Raw genomic sequence first — 21795 nt, 5'->3', positions numbered from 1 at the left:
ATGCTTTTCTCATTCTGAGCACACTGCCCCTGACATTCCACCCCTTAGTGCTCCTCACAGTGACTATAGAGGAAATGCCCTCCTCATTCTGAGCACACTGCCCCTGACATTCCTCCCCTTAGTGCTCCTCACAGTGACTATAGAGGAAATGCTTTCCTCATTCTGAGCACACTGCCCCTGACATTCCTCCCCTTAGTGCTCCTCACAGTGACTATAGAGGAAATGCTTTCCTCATTCTGAGCACACTGCCCCTGACATTCCTCCCCTTAGTGCTCCTCACAGTGCCTATAGAGGAAATGCCCTCCTCATTCTGAGCACACTGCCCCTGACATTCCTCCCTTTAGTGCTCCTCACAGTGACTATAGAGGAAATGCCCTCCTCATTCTGAGCACACTACCCCTGACATTCCTCCCCTTAGTGCTCCTCACAGTGACTATAGAGGAAATGCCCTCCTCATTCTGAGCACACTGCCCCTGACATTCCTCCCTTTAGTGCTCCTCACAGTGACTATAGAGGAAATGCCCTCCTCATTCTGGGAACACTGCCCCTGACATTTCTCCCCTTAGTGCTCCTCACAGTGACTATAGAGGAAATGCTTTCCTCTTTCTGAGCACACTGCCCCTGACATTCCTCCCCTTAGTGCTCCTCACAGTGACTATAGAGGAAATGCTTTTCTCATTCTGAGCACACTGCCCCTGACATTCCTCCCCTTAGTGCTCCTCACAGTGACTATAGAGGAAATGCTTTTCTCATTCTGAGCACACTGCCCCTGACATTCCTCCCCTTAGTGTTTCTCACAGTGAATATAGAGGAAATGCTCTCCTCATTCTGAGCACACTGCCCCTGACATTTCTCCCCTTAGTGCTCCTCACAGTGACTATAGAGGAAATGCTTTCCTCTTTCTGAGCACACTGCCCCTGACATTCCTCCCCTTAGTGCTCCTCACAGTGACTATAGAGGAAATGCTTTTCTCATTCTGAGCACACTGCCCCTGACATTCCTCCCCTTAGTGCTCCTCACAGTGACTATAGAGGAAATGCTTTTCTCATTCTGAGCACACTGCCCCTGACATTCCTCCCCTTAGTGTTTCTCACAGTGAATATAGAGGAAATGCTCTCCTCATTCTGAGCACACTACCTCTGACATTCCTCCCCTTAGTGCTCCTCACAGTGACTATAGAGGAAATGCTTTCCTCATTCTGGGAACACTGCCCCTGACATTCCTCCCCTTAGTGCTCCTCACAGTGACTATAGAGGAAATGCTTTCCGCAGACAGCCGCATTCATTCCTTATTTGCACACCTCAATGACAGGTCAATGTTGTTATACCATAACATTATTCATCCTTTTTCATAGAAAATAGCTTTGTAACGTAATAATAAATGGTGTGCTCCGGCTACGTCATCGTGATTTTCTTTAAAAAAACAACTTTTAATACTGTTTACTGTATCTTATGTCCCAGCGATTATTTCCTGCACCTCCGCTCGTAGTGTTGTCCGTACCCGTCAGTCAGACAATGATCAGAAGTATTTATAGGAGGATGGAATGATTTATATCCTGGTCCGCGCTGCCTGGAAATGGTTTCTAATTTGAAGTGAAGACATTGGGGGCAATTTGCAATCCTCACCGTGTAACTTTCAGATGCCGTGCCAGTCACTGATTGATCAAATGACTCCTGCACTGCAACGTCTTCTAATGCATCCTTTATCCTGTCACCTGCTGGTCGCTGGCAACACTGGCGCCAGGGACACGCATGTACAGCCTAAGTGGGCAAATGTTGCTTAACTTTTTTCTGTTTTTGTCAGTAGTTGCATTCCCCGTTCGTCATGGACACCCAGGGAATGTTGGTAGCTCCGAAAACGAAGCTATAGTGAAGACCCCTGTCGTCCTTCTCTGCAGAATTTGCACTATTACGGATACGCGCCAGTTGCGCAGCCAGGTTTGGCAATGCCTTTCTGGGCGCCATCGTTTATAATGTACTAGATTCATCCTCCACCTCCTAAACCGCAGACATTTGCAGCCTCTCGGCTCATTGCCGTCATTAAACTTTGCAAGAATAAAATAATCCCATCGCTTATTAATGACAGTTCAGTGATGTCAAACAGATCGTCCTCAGTTGTGGCTCCCTTATTAAATCTGATAGGCGATTCCCATCCAAATGGTGTGTTGAACAAAAGTTTTTATTGCGGTCTCGATGCCGGTTGTGTTTGGCGCTGTAAGCATGATGTGTGAGGCACTGATGGCAGACAGGTTACATGGCACGCTGTACATGACATGACCATGAAATGTCAGAGCTACACCATTACAGGCAATCAGGAAAAACCAGGCAAGAGGACATGCTAAATGTCAGTGATGTAATGTTCATTGTGAATAATGCTGGCAGTTTATGATGTTAGATGCTGCGTAATGATGAGCCGAAATAGTTATGTCATAGAAGCGTATACAGATGTGTCCATATACACTATTGCTGCAGTCACACATACCTTACACAGTCACTCACACACACACACACACACACACACACACACACACACACACACACACACACACACACACACACTACAGAAAGCTTACCTTGCAGCAGATCTGATAGGGATAGGATCTAGTAGGCTGGCACCATGTTCTTAAACCCCGCCCCCTCGCGGCAATTGCTGTGATTCGTGGGTCAATTGGGAGGGGCCAAATTACTTGAATTTAATTAAATTGCGTAATTGGCTCCGCCTCCTCCATATTGACCAGCGAATCGTGGCAAAACTGGCACGAGGGGGGCGGGGCTTAAGAACACGTTGCCTGCACTTGAGTCTGTCAGAGAGAGGGGAGGGTTGGTTACTCAGAAACCCCCCCCTGCGTGCGCTACTGGAGTCTGTAACTGTATATGAAGTACCACGATGCTCCGGCCATGGTTTTGTTCCACGCCAAGGTCTGTTGTGCTTCTTATACAGACTCGGTGGCGATATACAAGTGTTGCATATATCCATACACGTGTGTGTGTGTGTGTGTGTGTGTGTGTGTGTGTATATATATATATATATCTGTCTCTTGTGCAGCCTATCTATCCACTAGCACCCAGTGGCCCCTCCTGTGCAGCTCTGTAGCCGTTTTTATGATGTGTCCGTGCTCGGCGAGTAGGCTGCGTTCCCATGAGCATTAGTCCGTCCACAGAATAAGTGCCTTGTTAAAGCGGACCCTGGAGCTTACTGATAAATGAATAGCTTGCTTGCTGCCGGCACGGTTTATGGATGACAGGATAGCTCATTCTTTTCTTTCCACAATTTTTTTTATTTTTTTTGCAGTAACCCAATATCCAGCACCTCACAATTCACTGTGCACTAGTGACATTACCGAGGCACGAGGCAGAAGTGCCTCTCTGAAATCATTACAGCGCCCCAGAAAATGTCTCTCTGTGGATTATTTTTCCTTTCTAAAGGACATGAACAACTATTTGGACAATTGGTTTTTATTTTCTCCTCACACTGCTGATTTTCATGTACATCAGAGGTGAGGGAGGGGGGGGGGGCGAGGTGAGCACTTTGGGGGGACACCGCGCGCTCTGGCTGTGGAGTGATTAGCCACTTGTGAACGTGATTGCAGGTTGTTTGTGCAGCAATTGTCCCCCAGCACGCAGCGGCCTGTGTCCTGCGCTGCTCCTCGCAGCTATCACTTAGGTGAAGTGCTCCGATGCTTCAGAACCTTTTATTTATTGTTTTTATTTTCAGCCAGCGAAAAAATACAAAATATACAAGTTTGTGACATTGGTAAAGTGTTCTCACCAGGAGAGGTTCGCCTGTGGGTACAGTTACCGCCGTGTCTGGTCAGAGCCATGCCTATGGGGGTGTATGTAAATGTTGGGAGGTATGCATTGCACTGTACCTGGAATTATTACATTAAATAGACCTAACCCTGCTGTGTGATCTGTATGCAGGCGATCGGCTCGCGCCCTTCCGCATTTTTAATACTTTAGGAGTTTTGTGTTGGGCTATGTACCACCCTGCCTGTGGCACTGAGCTCGCCTTCACCCCTCTCCTACACTCCGTACACCCCGCACTGGGCTGGTGGCCTCTGCCAGGTCTGCATTAAACTTTTACTGTACAATTTCTAGCTCGCTCAGCTTTTATTGTGCATTTACTGAATTATTCATTTTGTTTTTACTTGTAGTGTCTGAATGAAGCTGTAACTTGTGTGTTCTGTGCTCTGATGTCTGAATTTCCTTCATTCCTGGTCTGTCTGCATTATACTAGTGTACTCGCTATGTCGGAGATTGCTCCCGTCGTGACTGTGCCGTCCAGTCTATGTATACCACCTGTATACACACATTTGTTTTCTGTGTAATAAGTGACTCCTCTTTTTAAGGGGCGTTTGTTCAAAAGAGAGTGCGGCATTATATCTGTAACTCCTCGTGGTGAGGTGTTATGTGCAGAACCCCACATATAAGCTTCATGCTGAGAACTACATGTGATACCATATAACAATACTGTACTGTTCTTACCATGACCCATGATCACTAGTGGACACAACATGGGGTCGTGTCTGAGACTCATCAGTAAATGAATCTGACTGGGGCTTCTATGATGTAGCATGCCAGGTGGCTCAGAGCCGCTGCACTGCTAAACTGGACTTCAGAATTCTTCAGTGCTTTGCAAACAGGGGATTCTTTCCCGTGCCAGGCAGCGACACGTTATATAGGTGCCAGGGAAGCCTGTGTGTGTGCATTCATGTCATCTTTGGATAAGCTACCTGTCAGTCATCTGTGTCTGCCAAAATGTTCACTGCACTGTGTATAATTGTATTCTAATGTAGGTGTATAATCTACATGTACTGTTATAGGAAGCCACAGACTGAGAGTTATATAGTGGGAGGAGCAGGGTCCCCAGCAGCACAGAGTATATCAGGAGATGAGTGATGTGTTAGTGAGGATAGGGCTGCATGTGACAGGGGCAGTGACAGGATGTGAGGAGGGGAATGGAGGCAGCAGGAAGCCACAGGCTGAGAGTTATATAGTGGGAGGAGCGGGGTCTCCCAGCAGCACAGAGTATATCATGAGATGAGTGATGTGTTAGTGAGGACAGGGATGCATGTGACCGGGGCAGTGACATGATGTGAGGAGGGGAATCCTAGAATGAGCCGTATTTTCCATCAGCACATAGTCGTCTGACGATCCTATAAAATGCAGTTGTATATTAAACGAAGTTAATTCACCAAATACCTTTTTGTTTAAAAAAAAATTTCATTATTTCTTGAGCCTATTCTTGCCGAATATTTTTATTGTATTTCTGTTCATCCTACCCTATCCGTCCCTCCACTTTCCCCCATGTAATATCTGTATCTGTATTGAATAACCATATATCTCCACTGTCTCTTTATCAGCAACTAATCCGGGAGATGCAGCAGATGGCGAGCCGACCTTTTGCCTCCGTAAACGTTGCTTTGGAAACAGACGAGGAGCCGCCCGATCTGATTGGTGGGAGTGTAAAGGTGAGAGGCTCCTGCTTGTCCACGCGTGTCACGCTTGTTACTCTGTGTACATGTGTGTGTATGTGCACTGCACATGCTGGTGTCCTGTGTTCGGCACTGCAGCACGCTTCCTGGTCCTGGTCTGTCTCATGTCACAGGCAGGCTGATGAGGGTAATATGGTGTAATACAGAACATTAAGATCTACTGCAGCCAGTACATAGAGATGCGGATGACCTGAGAGACCCATAATAACTCTCCCTGACTAGGGGCAATGTCCCATGTGCAGCGTGGGTTATGCCTAACCCTTATAGCTTGTATTACAGATAACTAGGACCTATTATTAATATGAGGCTGTTTCTCTGATGGCGCACACCTATAAATGTATAGGGTTCAGGTGAATGCATTGTCAAGTGTCCGGATTTGTCTTTTGTGATCTTAAAACTTTATATAGAAGGTAAATAAGCTCATGAAAAACAGGAGTAAAGACCATAGGAATCCTGGAATAAAATGCTGATGAGGGATCACACGTCCCGGTTGCGTTGTCCTGTCTGTGACTATCACAAAGATGATGGTAGAACTTTGATCATCGGGCTTGGAGAAGACCGACCGATGCTCCTTAGTGAAAGGCTGGAGGAGGCTGTTCAGGCCTCGGACAATGAGAATCCAGGCTGTACAACCGCAGGCCATATCGGACGTTAAAGCTCCGGTGCTTTGGCCACGTAATGCAGAGGAGAGCCTCTGGCAAGACCTTGGCTGGGGAAGATGGGAGGCAAACCGTTATGAAGAGCCCATGGATATGACACTCAGGGAAATAAGGCTTGTACTGGGCACCCTAGACCTTCAGGCTGTGTCCTCCTCACCCCACTGCCCACTGTTACTTACTCTGTCTTGGCCACATGGGTACACTGTCCAACTACCTGATCCTTTTTATCTATTTAGCCCAGAAATTCACTAACATTGGGGTGAGTGTGCCTCTCTCATGCTGCCGTGCTTGGCACTGCAGCGTGATGTGCATGGTCACATAGCAAGAGTGACACCCCCACCCTGTCCCATCCTCTCCCCACCTGCTTTGCAAGACCAGAAACTTGGGGCAGAGGCGGGAGCAAAGCAGAAGGTGTTTGATCATAAAGAACACGCCCCATTCCCCATTGTCGGCCAATGAGGAAGCGGCATCGCTACGAGCGCAGTCTCCGTGCAGTGGTTATAGAGAACGGGGGAGGACTGAAGAGGAAAGAGAAGGGAGGTGGATGTATTCACTCAGGTAGTTTGGTAGGAGAGAAATACGGTGATGGTGGGCCTGAAAGTCAGGAGGAGAGATGGGGGTCTTTATAATTGATGAGTGTGTGTGTTTAAAATGAGGATAGTAATGTACCAATGGGGAGAGACTGGTGGAAAAAGTGAGCCAGAGGCGGGTGTGCAGTGAGGCGAAGGGGCAGAGAATTTGGGAGGGAATCGGATTGAGGGGGGCAGGATGTAGGGTGAGATTATCAGACGCCACCTTTGGTTACTGGACATCATGCACTGTCTGCACATCGGAGGCTGTAGGAGCAGCTGGGTTGTATGTGGTTTTTGGCTTGAAGAAACATTTTTGGAATGGTGCCAGTTTTGTCTTTGGAGTAGGTGGCAAACTTGTGTTCTGTAAGTGAGAGAGGATGAGGGGGTGCAGGCGGCTTTGGTTAGCAGAGGGGGTGGAGTGTATTTGCTTGGCAGGCGAAAGGGCAGAGCTATAGGAGCGAGATTTGCTTGTGTAGCGCTCAGCCGTGCGGGGGCGGGGGTATTTGCTGTGCCGTGGCTGCAGTTTGGTTCGTCTAGGGCTAAGTGTTACTGTATGTCGTAGAATGAGCCAGCTGGAGGAGGGCAGGACAGGGGTAGTCATACTGTGAATTTGATGTTCGTTTTACCACTCTACAGTGTGTTTGTGGAGTTTTCAGACTGAGTCGTATTCAATTAGAGCGGATCCGCGATACTTTTCCGCCTCACAGACTTTTTGCCTACATCAAGCCTATTGTAGGCGGAAAAGTATCGCGGCCGTGCCCGCTTTACCCCGTATTCAATATGGAAGTACGTGAAAATGGGACCCGGCAAAACTTGGAAAGTACTGTCAGATTTGGGGAAATCAGTCTGACACCCCCCAAAAGATGCTCTGACATGGGGGTTCCCTATGGTACCCCCCGATTTGGCTTGCTGAAGGTATTTGGTGTTTTTAAACGGGCTCAATAGCTGCTAAATAGCGTTTTTCTATACGTGGTGCAGAATAGTATTCAGGAGTATTTTTTCTTGAAAATAAGTTATCCCAGAAAATTTGGGGTACTTGAAAATGGGGGACAGCATATTTAAAAGTTGCTAAAGTGAAGTTGAAATTTTTTTTAAAAATCCACCTTCCGCAAGCACCTGCAATCCAAAAAACACCTGGGGCATACTTGGGGACACCCCAGAGTCAAGTTCGGTAGTTTTTAACTTTGTCCACCAATATTTTTTTTTTTTTTTTGTCCCCAAATTCAAAGTTATATTTTTGGGGTGTTTCTGAAAAATTTTTTGACACAGTTTACCTTTGGGGGACTGTCTAAGGGTTTTCGGGGCGTTCCCGCAACATTGCACCCCAATTCTGCACCTTTTTCCGCCTTCCATTCATAGGCGAAACTTCTCCGCCTATTACGTTGCATTGACTTTCCGCCTAGGAGGAAAATCTTTCAAATTGAATGCTGGGTAAAATCAAAACGGGCGAAAATGACGTCATCGGTGAAAAGTTTTCACCAAAAACACGCGGAAACGGCTTTTCGCCTCAAATTGAATACGGGCCCATGTATAGTGCTGGGAGGGCCGGCCGTCATTGCATAACGCTCTTCGGTGCGGTTGAGTCTAGCCTTGAGGCCAAAATTCACAGGCAGTTTGCTAAATTTTGTGGCTAAATGCAGGTGACTATTTTGCTGAATGGGTTAAATATATTTAGAATCTCCCCTGTCCATGTACCTGCCACATTGCAGAACGGTTTCCCTTTTCCTAACCTTCCCAGCTGTGCAGACACTGGAGCATTGTTACTGAAGATTGCCGGCAACATTATTATCAGACAAATGAAACAGACTGAGACATTATGGAGTAAATATCTCAGCGCAGGAATATAATGTGTGCCTTTAAGGCTCTGGTTTAGAGAGAGAAATGGCAACAGCCTCTTATTAAATACTAGTGTGATATAGAGAATTTTGCTGACTTGACTGTGAAGCTTATTGGGCAATTTATTTTTCTTCCCTCCCGTTAATATAATCGGCACTAGAATAAATCTCGTGTCCAGATAATAAGCCCATTTCATGCGCTGTCCTATACGGGTGTTAGGTTTCGGCATTGTGCCGGTAACCAGTTATTTGATGAATTACATCTTGCAGTGGTTGTGGTCAGTAAAGTGGGGGGGGGGGGCCCGTAGAAAAATAAGTGATGAACGTAAAACATTGGATCAAATTCACAAAAGATTAGCTTAGATTCATCGTTTTTTTTTTCCTTCCTTTGCTTCTCGTCCCATCGTTGAACGCAATTGTGAAATAAGCCCTCTGCCCAATTGAATTGCTGCCTGTCAGACCATGGACTTTACTACAACCTGCGGTGGCTGATGTTGACCTACGAGTCCCATCATACCGCTATGTATGGCCTCTAGCTGGCAGTTCCTGCTTGGACTTGTAGTTCCACAGCTGATGACACGCCAGAGTTGAGCGTGATATGGGTTTAGTTTCCGTTTCTGAAATCTGAAACGATTTATAATGAATGTTTATGAACAATCCATCAATCTCGCCACAGTTTGGCGCTGGCGCTTGGTCGGAAGCCGGGCTGTCACCAGTATATGGTGGGTTTGACTTCTTCGGATGTTACTAATCCAGCGCGCGGCTCTGTTCCCGGGATTTTCCATAGAACGTCAGTGGAAATAAAACATGAGAATGCCGTCAGGCCCCAAGTCAGCCATATGAAACTGCTCTCTGTAATAATCCGTCTGCTTTTGCCGTTCTTCCGCACAGCAGGTGTCCTCCTACGCTTTCATATTTCTTCTATTGTCATTGCAAAATCCTTTTTTGTGCGTGTTTTTTTTTCTCTTCTGTGCATTTGTATCTATTATCAGAGTAATACCACAGATCAGGAACATTGCTGACATCGGGTATTTGCTAGATTTATTTATTTATTTTACCTCGTCTTGGTTGTGGCCAAGTGAATTCTGTTCTACTGCAGTTTTGCTTTATCTAGGGCATTGGAACCGGCAAAAGGAAACTGGGCAATAGCATTTACCTGGCAGCAGCCACAAGCACACCCTCTGTGTACGCTGCACGGTCCGGTGTATGACGGCGCCATGTGTCATGTAACGGCACCGCAGTGTTCATTGCACAGCAGATGGGAAGATGCTATGTACGACGGATTGAGCGCACAAATTATATTATGTGTACGATATATCGTTCCGATCTGCGTCAGAGCGCTATATCGTACGATACATCGTATAGTGAGTACCTAGCTTTAGTCTCCTATACTACTGAGTCTGCGGCTGCCTGCATCCGGCTCCTCTACGTACAGACGTCATGATAGTGAGACGTTTGCACTGCTGCGGCTTCTGTCTGCTCCCGGCTCCTCTCTAATGCTGCAGGCAGACAGGGTATGGATGGTACTTTGTTTTGACAAGTCCACACTTTATCCAGGGGAGCAGGGGGGTCAGCGGGGAAGGGACAGTCTCCTCCCCTTGCTCTGCTGCTTGGCCAGAGCATGTCCTAGAGCATGGAGGAGTGCATCCTGGAGCAGGTTGGGGAGAGGGAAAGCACACTCCTCCCCTTGCTCTGCTGATTGGCTGGAGTGCATCCTGGAGCAGGTTGGAGAGAGGGAAAGCACACTCCTCCCCTTGCTCTGCTGATTGGCTGGAGTGCATCCTGGAGCAGGTTGGAGAGAGGGAAAGCACACTCTCCTCCCCTTGCTCTGCTGATTGGCTGGAGTGCATCCTGGAGCAGGTTGGGGAGAGGGAAAGCACACTCCTCCCCTTGCTCTGCTGATTGGCTGGAGTGCATCCTGGAGCAGGTTGGGGAGATCGAAAGCACACTCCTCCCCTTGCTCTGCTGATTGGCTGGAGTGCATCCTGGAGCAGGTTGGAGAGAGGGAAAGCACACTCCTCCCCTTGCTCTGCTGATTGGCTGGAGTGCATCCTGGAGCAGGTTGGAGAGAGGGAAAGCACACTCCTCCCCTTGCTCTGCTGATTGGCTGGAGTGCATCCTGGAGCAGGTTGGAGAGAGGGAAAGCACACTCTCCTCCCCTTGCTCTGCTGATTGGCTGGAGTGCATCCTGGAGCAGGTTGGAGAGAGGGAAAGCACACTCTCCTCCCCTTGCTCTGCTGATTGGCTGGAGTGCATCCTGGAGCAGGTTGGGGAGAGGGAAAGCACACACTCCTCCCCAGAGCACGTCCTGCTGGACCCAGACCACCGTCATGAAGTGTGACACAGCAGGGACCAACTTGTGATGCAATAAGCTGTAGTGACACACAGTTTAAGAAGTACTGCTATAACGGATGCGTTACTCGCCTGCAATTTGGGTATAGCACAGAGTTTTTCTGCAGAGCGGTATAAGGTATGTAAGTCACCATGGGCTTCTGTATTTGTTGTACTCCACACATAACACTGCTGTATAGTCTGCACAGTCTGGTAGGGTGCAATAAAGGTTACTGAGCTGACCCAGCACTACCAAGATAGCCTCCTTGAGCGACAACGTTTAGGGGCATCTAATGCACATGATGTCACTCATTCAGTGTTTTTATTTCATTCTTTCCCCTTCCTCATTGGCTGACAGCGGGGAAGAGGAGTGGTGGTTATTTATTTAAGCACATTTTTGCACACCCTCCCCTGCAATGTCTCACACTGCGCAGTAGTGGAGCAGCCGAGGGGATGGGGTCTCAGTCTGTATAGTTATGTGATCATAACTATACACCTCTTACTGCTGCTCAGTCAGTGGTAGGCTGCGCTATGACATCACCACGCAGCGCCATTCTCCCAATCGCAGGCACTGTAGAGTAGTGACCAGCAGCGTCATCAGTGGGATCACATGACCGTAGATCCCCCCCCCCCCCCCCTTCTATGTCTGCCAGCTCTATAAGGTCAGCAGGGGCTGAGATGTACTGAATCACAGTGAGAGATGAATAGGTCATTGTAGGGGGGGGGAGAAGTTACTGGGGAGACAGAGGGGTACATGAATTACAGTGCAGGCTGCGGGAGCGGAAATGAGTTACAGGGCTAAAAGGCTGCGGTAGAGAGATGTATTTAGGGGAGCGCGGTATGGGTGATGTATTACAGGGAGGTAGCGGCTGAATACAAATATATGTATATATCGTACCTTCCAGCTGTCCTGATTTTGGAGACTGGCAGCAAAACATTAACTTGGAAAAAGAAAAAAATCTAATCTGTAATGGCCGTTTCTCCTGAACGGCGGCGAGACGTCACGTGCGCTGCTGGCAGACCTGGAGGAATAAAAGCCCGGTTCTATCTTCATCTGCAGACACGCAGATTGCACTAGACCTTTTCTGAGGAAAAACCTCCGGGGTAGCACGATGCACCTCTGAGACCAGCCGATGTCTCCGCATTGATTCGCCAATAGATTTGTTTTGTTTTGTTATTTTTTTAATTAACTTTTTTTTTTTTGCTGGAAATGTGCAGCGGTGTAATCTGCAGTAATTATCTCCAATGGGTTAAATCACGGGAAGGTTATCTGGGGAACGGTGGCCCACACTGGGAAATGAATTCCGTTCCTTATCGTTGGTAATTGTGGGAAATGCGAGTGATGACTACAATAAAGCCCCCCCTCCGCTGGGGACGCAGCCGGCATTTCTGGTTTTTAATGACGAGCGCTTTTTATTCCCCTCCGCTTTTCATGTTATCCGTTTTTAATATAGTTGAATCTTAGGAGGATAGAAAAGGAGAGCAGATGATTAGAGTCTGTGTCTTTCCCATGCACAGCAGACTTCCTGTCTGTAAGCCCGCTGAGTGCCAGAGCAGTGAGCTACGTTTCCTTACCCTTTGCAGAACATCGCAGATAGTACGGCATAATAACTAGCCCTCAACTACAAATGTCAACCATTGCAAGTTTCATCAAGGCATGGAAACTTGTACATAACGTCTCATGCTTGTTACTGCTGCCTTTTCTAGGTCATTTGTATTTGCTCTAGTGGTCCTCTGAGAATGGCCGATGTCCAGGAAGTTAGTTCTGAATAGATATTTTGGGGACTTGTCCTAGTTTCTGAGTCGGATGTTTTGCAGAAGTCATCAGACTGTATCGGGCAAACTATTTAGAGCTAGTTGACCACCCTAAATCACAGTTCTTGAGGTGGGGGTTGGGGTGCCAGGCGGGGGGGTGTCTGGAGGGGAGGGGGACATTTCACAAGCTGCGAGGCACCTGTTTGTTTAAATTGTTCATTATCCAACAGCCAGAGAGGCTCTGCAACATCTGTAGTGCTGGGTACACAATGGAAGGTTTCTCGGACAATAGGCCGGATTGGACCGATTTATCGTCCGGATAATCTAGTGTGGATACACTATGTGCACTCCCTTGCGCAGACATCAGGGTGGTTCGTCGAAGCGACCCAGCTGCCGACACCAGGAAGGTGCATGGTGCAGGTGAACTATATATAACGGTCGGTCGTTCACAGCATACCGCAGTCTGTGTGCCACCCAGCCGATATATCGTTCAGCCCATACCACGGGCATTGCATTGGCGGTTCTCCTAGTGTGTACCAAGCCTGAATGTTGGCTCGGACAGCCCTGTAGTAAAATACAGATATGTTCTCATCTAGCCTCCATACGCCACGCAGCGTGATATGCCTGGTGGGAGTGCGCTCCCAGGTCCCGTGCATTGGGCGTGTTTTGTGGGGGTTTTTTTGCTGAAAATGTCTTTCGCAATGCGTCGCGGCTAGGAAGCACGAGGAGGCTGCTGATTAATGTGATATGTGACATTTTATATCTGTGTGCAGCTGAGACTGTAAACGGAACTTGGCGTGGAAGCAAGCTGCGGACGCTGCGTTGTAGCAATTTGCGCACTTATTGACAGACTCAGTCACACACAGATATACAAGTGTCACGTATCCTATTAATCAGCACAGTCTCCTGGTGCGTCTGTCGCATCGCATTGTGACTTGCAGGCATTTTCGGCACAAAAAGACGCCCGGCACTAGCAGAGTTTCACGGGACCTGGTGCACCAAGGGGGGGGCTGTTTGGCGCAACTGCAGCAAATACAAGTGAGGACACTGACACATCTGTATGGCTGTATTACTGTGTTGTGTGCTGGGTCTTGTAGCAGCCTGAAACTGTAAAGTAGGAGCAGGCAGTAGTGTTAAAGCCTCATTCAGACCCGCTCGCAAGCGGGTCGATGGTTGTGTATTGCGCACGCGAGGCGCGGAGTGATGTCAGTAGTGAGCTTCCGGCTCTATTAGAGCCGGAAGCTCACTGGGGCTTGCGGAAGATGAAACCCTACCACAAGGGTCTCGTCGCAAGCCCCATGTCGCGCCCATCACCTGGCCGCTCGCTAAAGCTGTGGGTGGTCACCCACAGCTTAGCGAGCGACCAGGAGGCCGGATTTTTTAAAACTAAAAGCGGCCGCCCTGATTCAGAGCGAGCGCTCGCTTTTTGCGAACGGCTCTGAATCAGTCCCCTTAGTTACAACATACTGTAGCAGAGCTGAATAGGGGGGTACAGGCAGAGGACTCTAAGGGGAGCAGGAAAGAGCAAAGCGCAGCCTGCCTGTTTTACGCTATACCTACAGATGTGCCTTTCTGTTCCTACGTGATACAACCGGCACAACGTAGACTCTCCGCCATGGGTAGAGATACCCATGCTTTCGTACTTTTTCCTAAATTTTCTCCTAGTCGCATACAAATTTGGTTTATAGCATATCCGGAACATAAGGTTAGTATTTTGGTTGCTAAAGGACATGGTGTAAAGATGCAGAGTCGCACGGTGCTGCTAAATCGCAAAGTCTGTGGCGCGGGACTTTTTTGCGCGATTTTCAGTACAGATGTATGCGGAGATATCTGTACATGTGTAACGACAGGAAGAGCTTTGAATGTGAGTGATGTTGGCAACAGTCAACTGTTCAATTCATTATATTCCGAATTTGATTTATTTTGCATGGTCTATCATGATCTAATTCTAGTTCCTTCAGCTATATGCATAAGACACGAGGGTGCCAGACACCAACCACTGCAGGCATCCATCTACCCAGGGGTCCCTGGTTTTCATCGTCTCTCTACTGTACTTCCAAACTTACTGACTTCAGTTCAATCATTACATAAAGGCTGAAATAAAAAGTTTTCCCCTTGTACCTTGTTGTATCGCTCTCAGATTAGTTATTAGGTGAGCCGCACGGTCCTATTAGGGCTGAGCCGCACGGTCCTAATACTGGCATCCCGGAGCCACGCGCTACCCGATTGGTTGATAATCATACAGAATTCTGCCCCATCAACAAAACACACAACAAGGGCAGAAGCACTTCTCTCCGTAAAGCAATTTATTTGCAAAATATATTCCACACCTACAAAGTGCTCATTCAGAGGGCTCTGGAGTTGATTCAGATCCGGACGCTATTTGCGCTCGCTCGTTCAGAAAAAGGGGCCGGCTATTTAAATTGAGCGCTCGCTCTTTGCGGTCTGTTGATGCCTCTATGTCTGAGCGAGCGAACGAAACATGCGCTCGCTATTTTGTAAAGACGCCCCCTGGCCGCTCGCATCCTACGTCATCTCCGCTATTTATTAGATTAATCGAGTACATCGAAAGGCGTATGAACTGCTCGCAGTGCTTGTGGTTGGATTTTCCTAACGCAATCATGCGAACAGTTCAGGCTAAGAAACAACCAAGTGACGTGGTCGATGACGCTGCTTTGTTAATTATGCACACCCTTAAAACGCCCGTTTTGACCGTTTGGCACGCCTGCGTTCGGATCTCCACTCCCCGTTTTCAAGCACCTTCCCCTGTTACCACCCATAAACGCCTCATCCTGTCACTCAAATTAGCAGGCATTCGCTATTTTGCGAACACACGTTTTCCGACCGCACTGACTGGCGCATGCGTATTACGACCCATACGTATGCGCTCGGAGCGAACGAGCGGGCGCTTACGATCGGCTCTGAATCAGGCCCTCTGTCCTGTATTGTGTTTACATGTCGTGTCTATTTTTTTTTGGTTTGTTTACTTATGTTTGCTTTAATGTTTCTTTTCTGTAGAATAACAGTGAGTAATAAGTGAACATCTGCGATTTAATCGCCCAAAAAAAGGGCCCCTATACTACACAGGGAGAAGATTGAGTGCCCAATAAAGCTTAGCGTATGTAGAGCTCTGGTGTGTCCGTGGGATGCCGTAAAATGAGAAACGCTACGTCAAGCGATTCCCAGCTCCACTTTATGCTTCCGCCGGGTTATAAAACACTCATTTGCATGGCGCTGGCCATAAATTCATTAGCAGAATTATGTCGGCGTAATGGAAGACATAAATACTGCGACCCCTGATTTATCGGCCTGACATTTGCTTTTCCAATAAGCCTTTAAATGGTTTAATGGCGCCTGTTTGGTTTCTGCCCACACAACAATGTTGCAATTTACTCGCTATTAATTGCAGCGAGGTGGGGGGGTGCGCGCCCGGCAGGAGATCTGCGGATTTAGGGTACACGTCTGAGTATTATTTGAGCAGCTATGACATGCATGCTGATGGGCAGAAAGGTTTAGATGCACTAAATGTTAAATAAAAAGGTAAAACTGAATATATATGTGCCAGCAGAAATGTAGCACTATAACAGAGGGCAGCTATAGATTGTAGTCGCTTTCCGGATCAGAGATATTTAACAAAAGATCAATGTATGGGGTATTGTGTGTAGAATTTTGAGGACAAAAATTAATTTATTCCATTTTGGAATAAGGCTGTAACATAACAAAATGTGGAAAAAAAAAGTGAAGCGCTGTGAATACTTTCCGGATGCACTGTAGCTAAAATAATAAAAAAATATATATATTTAATAAAGAAGTAGTGACTTTATTATTCTTTATTTTTAAGTATGTTACTCTCTGTGCGCTGTTAGTTTGCGCTGCACTTTTAAAGGTTCCCTTTTCTAAGGCTTCCTATGCAGCACATATCATACATACCTGTCCCTTAGACGTCGGTAACCTGGGACTGTCAAAAATAGGGCTGGGCAATAAGTGTTGTAGAACTACACATCCCAGCATGCCCTGCCACAGTTTTTCTATTTGGCCATGCTAAAACTGTTGCAAGGCATGCTGGGATTTGTAGTTCAACAGCAGCCGGAGGGCCCGCTTATTTGACCACCCCTGGAACATGCTCCTCGGCTGCAACATGTTGTCCCCCCCCAGCCAGTGATCCCCAGTTTGCCTCTGTTGTATATAGACAACTTGCAGTTCTCATATTCCAATAACCGTTGTTTGTTTGTTTTTGTTTAGTGTGTTCCTAAGCCGATCGCCTTGGAGCCGTGTTGCGGTAACAAAGCAGCGGTCCTATCTATATTCGTACGGCTACCACGTGGTGTTGGCGGCATTCCTCCTCCAGGGCAATCTGGTAAGTCATGAATGTTTTTGTTGTAAGTCCTCACGAGCAGGGCCCTCCTCCTTCTCTCTCCCTGCACTAGACCTGTCTCCAGTCCGCTCACAGTCACCAAGTCCGCTCACAGTCACCAAGTCCGCTCACAGTCACCAAGTCCGCTCACAGTCACCAAGTCCGCTCACAGTCACCAAGTCCGCTCACAGTCACCAAGTCCGCTCACAGTCACCAAGTCCGCTCACAGTCACCAAGTCCGCTCACAGTCACCAAGTCCGCTCACAGTCACCAAGTCCGCTCACAGAGGGCCGCTGGTTCTAACAGTCACTGCACCTACTATCTAATATCTTATTGTCAGATTTGCCCCCTTTTATATGACCTGATTTTAATCTTTGATATAATTGTATAACGTGATTATTGCTCTCCGGTACTACAGACACTTAGTGGCACCATATTCAGGAAAGATCATCAGAATTTGCATGGTTTCAGCAGTGTGTTATGTAGATGAGATGCAGCTCTGTTACTGATCTGTGCATCATTTGCAGCAGACTCTGAATACACACCTAGTAAATATACTTATATCTTTAGCATCATGTGTGTGTTGCCACATTTGCTTTCCCGCGTTGGTCTTACCTATATAGAAGTCAGGCGTCCATCTCAGAACCACCGCTGTAGACGTTTAACTGTTTCAAATATTTTAATTACCTAAAGTTGTGCTTTAAAAAGTCAGTTTATTATGACCTCAAGGTAATGGCTCCTGTATGAGCAGATAACACCATTGCTGCTGTATGTCCATGCTGTGTACAGTCTCCCTGATTGGCTGCTGTATGTCCATGCTGTGTACAGTCTCCCTGATTGGATGATGTATGTCCATGCTGTGTACAGTCTCCCTGATTGGCTGCTGTATGTCCATGCTGTGTACAGTCTCCCTGATTGGATGATGTATGTCCATGCTGTCCACAGTCTCCCTGATTGGTTGATGTATGTCCATGCTGTGTACAGTCTCCCTAATTGGCTGCTGTATGTCCATGCTGTGTACAGTCTCCCTGATTGGTTGATGTATGTCCATGCTGTGTACAGTCTCCCTGATTGGCTGCCGTATGTCCATGCTGTGTACAGTCTCACTGATTGGCTGCTGTATGTCCATGCTGTGTACAGTCTCCCTGATTGGTTGATGCATGTCCATGCTGTGTACAGTCTCCCTGATTGGTTGATGCATGTCCATGCTGTGTACAGTCTCCCTGATTGGCTGCCGTATGTCCATGCTGTGTACAGTCTCCCTGATTGGCTGCTGTATGTCCATGCTGTGTACAGTCTCCCTGATTGGTTGATGCATATCCATGCTGTGTACAGTCTCCCTGATTGGCTGCCGTATGTCCATGCTGTGTACAGTCTCCCTGATTGGCTGCTGTATGTCCATGCTGTGTACAGTCTCCCTGATTGGTTGATGTATGTCCATGCTGTGTACAGTCTCCCTGATTGGCTGATGTATGTCCGTGCTGTACTCAGTCTCACTGATTGTGTACAGCACAGAAAAACATAAGCCAATCAGTGAGACTGAGTACAGCACGGACATACATCAGCCAATCAGTGAGACTGTGCACTGGAGAAGTACACAGCACAGACCTACATCAGACAGTGATACTGCACTGCACAGACCTACACCAGCCAAGCAGTAAGACTGTGCACAGCATGGACATACATCAGCTAATCAGTGAGACTGTGCACAGTAAAGATATACATCAGCCTATCAGTGAGACTGTGCACTGGGGAAGTACACAGCACAGACCTACATCAGCCAATCAGTGATACTGTGCACAGCAAAGATATACACCAGCCAATCAGTGAGACTGGCTGATGTTTTTCTGTGCTGTGCACAGTCTCACTGATTGGCTGATGTATATCTTTGTTGTGCACAGTCTCACTGATTGGCTGGTGTATATCTGTGCTGTGCACAGTCTCACTGACTGGCTGCTCCCTGTGCCTGTAGGAACCAATCGGCTGTGCACACATATGTTTGGAACAGTATTTCCCAACTCTAGTCCTCAGGGACCCCCCTCTAACAGTGCATGTTTTACACCTCTCATCAGTATGTCAACTGAAATAATTAGCACCACCTTTTGATCTTCTGGAATGTGTCAGCCAGCAATTAAAAATATACCTGTCTATCAACTACGAAATCTGGAAAACATGCACTGTTAGCAGTCCCTGAGGACTGGAGTTTGGAAACACTGGCTTAGGGTAATGATCTAATCCCCAGGCATCTCTGTGTAACATAGCCTGTGTTACGGCGTGTCTTCCCTCTCTTAGGACTAGCAGTGGCCAGCGCTTTGGTGGACATATCACAACAGATGCCATTAGCGTACAAAGAGAAATCGGGAGCCGTCCGAAACCGGAAACAGCAGCTGCCGGCACAGCCTGGAACCTGTATTTGACGTTGGGCTTGCGGACTCTAGGGATTTGAATATTGCTATGCTGGAGGGATCTATCCTATGAATGGAGAGGCTTCAGTGGGCTTCCTAACCTCTTGCCACATCTGCATGGTTTTATTCACTTTACCGGAGGATCCCTTTTACGGACATTGCAGTTTTGTTTTTGTTTTTTTTTATGTATGTTTCATCGTGTAAATTTCTCGACAAGGACTGGATGAAAAAAAATAAATCTTAACTTATTTTCTCTGCAAAGAAACTGTACGCAGCCGCACCAACCCATTGCTCAGGTCTATGGTCCATCATCTCTTCAGTACCTCCATTTGTGCACCAACCCCGGGAGAAATGGTGCAGGATGTACTTCGTAAAATAAGAGCCTCCACCCCACCCCAGGGCTGGGTCCTTTATTGATGAAGAGCTTGCGTCCGGCTATTGCGCAACGCTGACAACAGAAGGGAATGCGTTCGCCTGCTGCAATCAGCCTGTGGGCAACCGCCCCTGAAGTAGAATCGGCTTCGACACCAGCAGAACTTGAAGTGACTCTATAGGAGATTTTATACTGCGGGGCACTGAACAGTCGTGATTCAATAACCGAGATTGCTTCGGATAATTTAAATACACATTACCTATCCTAATTGAAGGCCTTTTCGGGGTAAAGTTTTTGTATGCTGGATCAGAACGTAATTCATTGGGATTATTGGGAACAGTCGTCCGGCATATGAGCAGAAAAAAAACTGATGACAATTTAGCATTGAGCTTCAGTGACAAACTTTCATTTTTGGCGTGCACTTAAAAAGTTGGAACGTTATCGCACATGTTCTTCCTGTAGGCGCAGCTGGGATTTATCCCTGTGTGCTTCAGCTACCGGCTGAGCCCCACTGCGTGGTCGGGACTTGAGTACAGTCGGTGTTAGAAGCAGCGCTAGTATTCGTGGTGAACGTCTCAGTGTTAAAGCGCCATCCTCATTCTACTTGTTCACACAGCCTTCCAGTAATAATTTGCTATCCAAGCAATAGACCCAGAGGGAAGAATACCTGTAGACATATAGATAAAAAGGGTGGTTTATGACAAGGTGCTAACCTAAGATGACACTTTGTGTTCCCTTTTAAATAAATTTATTTTTGTGCTCATTGGACCGGCAAATCGCGCCTGGTCTGCTGGGGAGGCTGTATTTTTTAATTCGCCATCGGCTGGAAAACAAAGCTTCTAATAACATGTCCAAATACTTTTAAATTCACCGATGTAATGCACGTAGTCATTAAAATGAATTATTTTGTATGTGTTATTGTATTTGAAAGAAAACGGCTCTACAGTCATGATAGGCGATGTATCCATTGTATATCTCGGATGGAAAATTATTACTCGCTAAAGGATGAGTGGGCCAAGGTTGCATTTGTGCTCCAGATGACGTTTGATGTAGGTAGGGGGGGAATCGTTATGTAATACCGGTTATCGTGATTCCTCCTGTGAAAATACCGACAGTGTGTTGGTATCCCGACTGGAGTCTGGTAAGTATACTTAAACCCAACCCTAACCATCCTTTCTTGTAGCCTAACCCTCCCTGAACCTAACACTCCCCGTTAGTTCCTGAACCTAAGTCCCCCTCCTAACCTCCCCCCCCAAAACCTAACGCTAACCCCGCTAACTGCCCTAAACCTAAACAACCCCCCCCATGCGGCGAACAGGACGGGCGCCCCAGACTTACCTGGTTCGGGCACTTGTCCTCCTGGATTCCGGCGTCGGGATTAAGATAGGAGTCGGTATTTTGACGCCTATCTTAACTCCCTTGTTGGGATTTCAGCGTCGGCATAGAGAACGGCGGTCCCTCGCAGCCGCCAGTCTCTTGACTACATCCCGGTAGGGGTGGGGTAGTCAGGGCGAAGGGGGGGGGGATATGTTATTAATATGGAGTCTACAGAAGCCCTATAACTTTAGCCCAGCATCTGGCATCTGTGCAGGTAGCCATTGGTTTTCCCCACAATATGGCAGCCATGTCTATAACCATCTTAGGGCTGTATTCAATTAGCGGCGGAAACTGACTTTTTTTTTTTCCGCCTGTTTGCCGTTTTTGCCTTTTTTGGGGGGGGGTGTGTGTGTGTGAAAAACAGCAGTTTTCACCGCTAATTGAATATGGCCAATGAGGGAACATACATGTCTGACTATGAATATGCACTTTACTAAATGTGGGTCTAGCTGTTGGTTCTGTGCGACTCCAGACTCCGATCCTAAAGTGTTACTCCTTATGTGCCAAAACTGGCATGTGGTTGTTTATGGTCTGATGAGAACGTTGTCTCTGAGAATTGATGCCCTCAGTCTGTCGTTCATTTGTCATCAGCCATTATGCTGCTTTACTGCCACCGTCTGCAATGCAAATACGGAGTCTC

General features: G+C 47.3%; 1 protein-coding gene across 1 annotated transcript in view; it reads left to right on the top strand.

Annotated features, from left to right (window-relative positions):
* ATRN (attractin) overlaps positions 1 to 21093 on the top strand; it is a 205044-nt gene extending 183951 nt beyond the window's left edge. The window contains exons 27-29 of the mRNA XM_088450887.1: positions 5363 to 5470; positions 16889 to 17003; positions 19293 to 21093. Of these exons, the coding sequence (XP_088307013.1) occupies positions 5363 to 5470; positions 16889 to 17003; positions 19293 to 19417 (348 nt within the window). The 3' untranslated portion in view covers positions 19418 to 21093. The remainder of the gene's footprint in view (positions 1 to 5362; positions 5471 to 16888; positions 17004 to 19292) is intronic.
* The last annotated feature ends 702 nt before the right edge of the window (positions 21094 to 21795 follow it).

This window comes from Taudactylus pleione, unplaced genomic scaffold (assembly GCF_031769625.1).
Source record: "Taudactylus pleione unplaced genomic scaffold, aTauple2 ptg000533l, whole genome shotgun sequence".
Lineage (NCBI taxonomy): Eukaryota > Metazoa > Chordata > Amphibia > Anura > Myobatrachidae > Taudactylus > Taudactylus pleione.
Note: the sequence above shows the minus strand (reverse complement) of the source record. Positions and strands in the feature narration are given on the sequence as shown.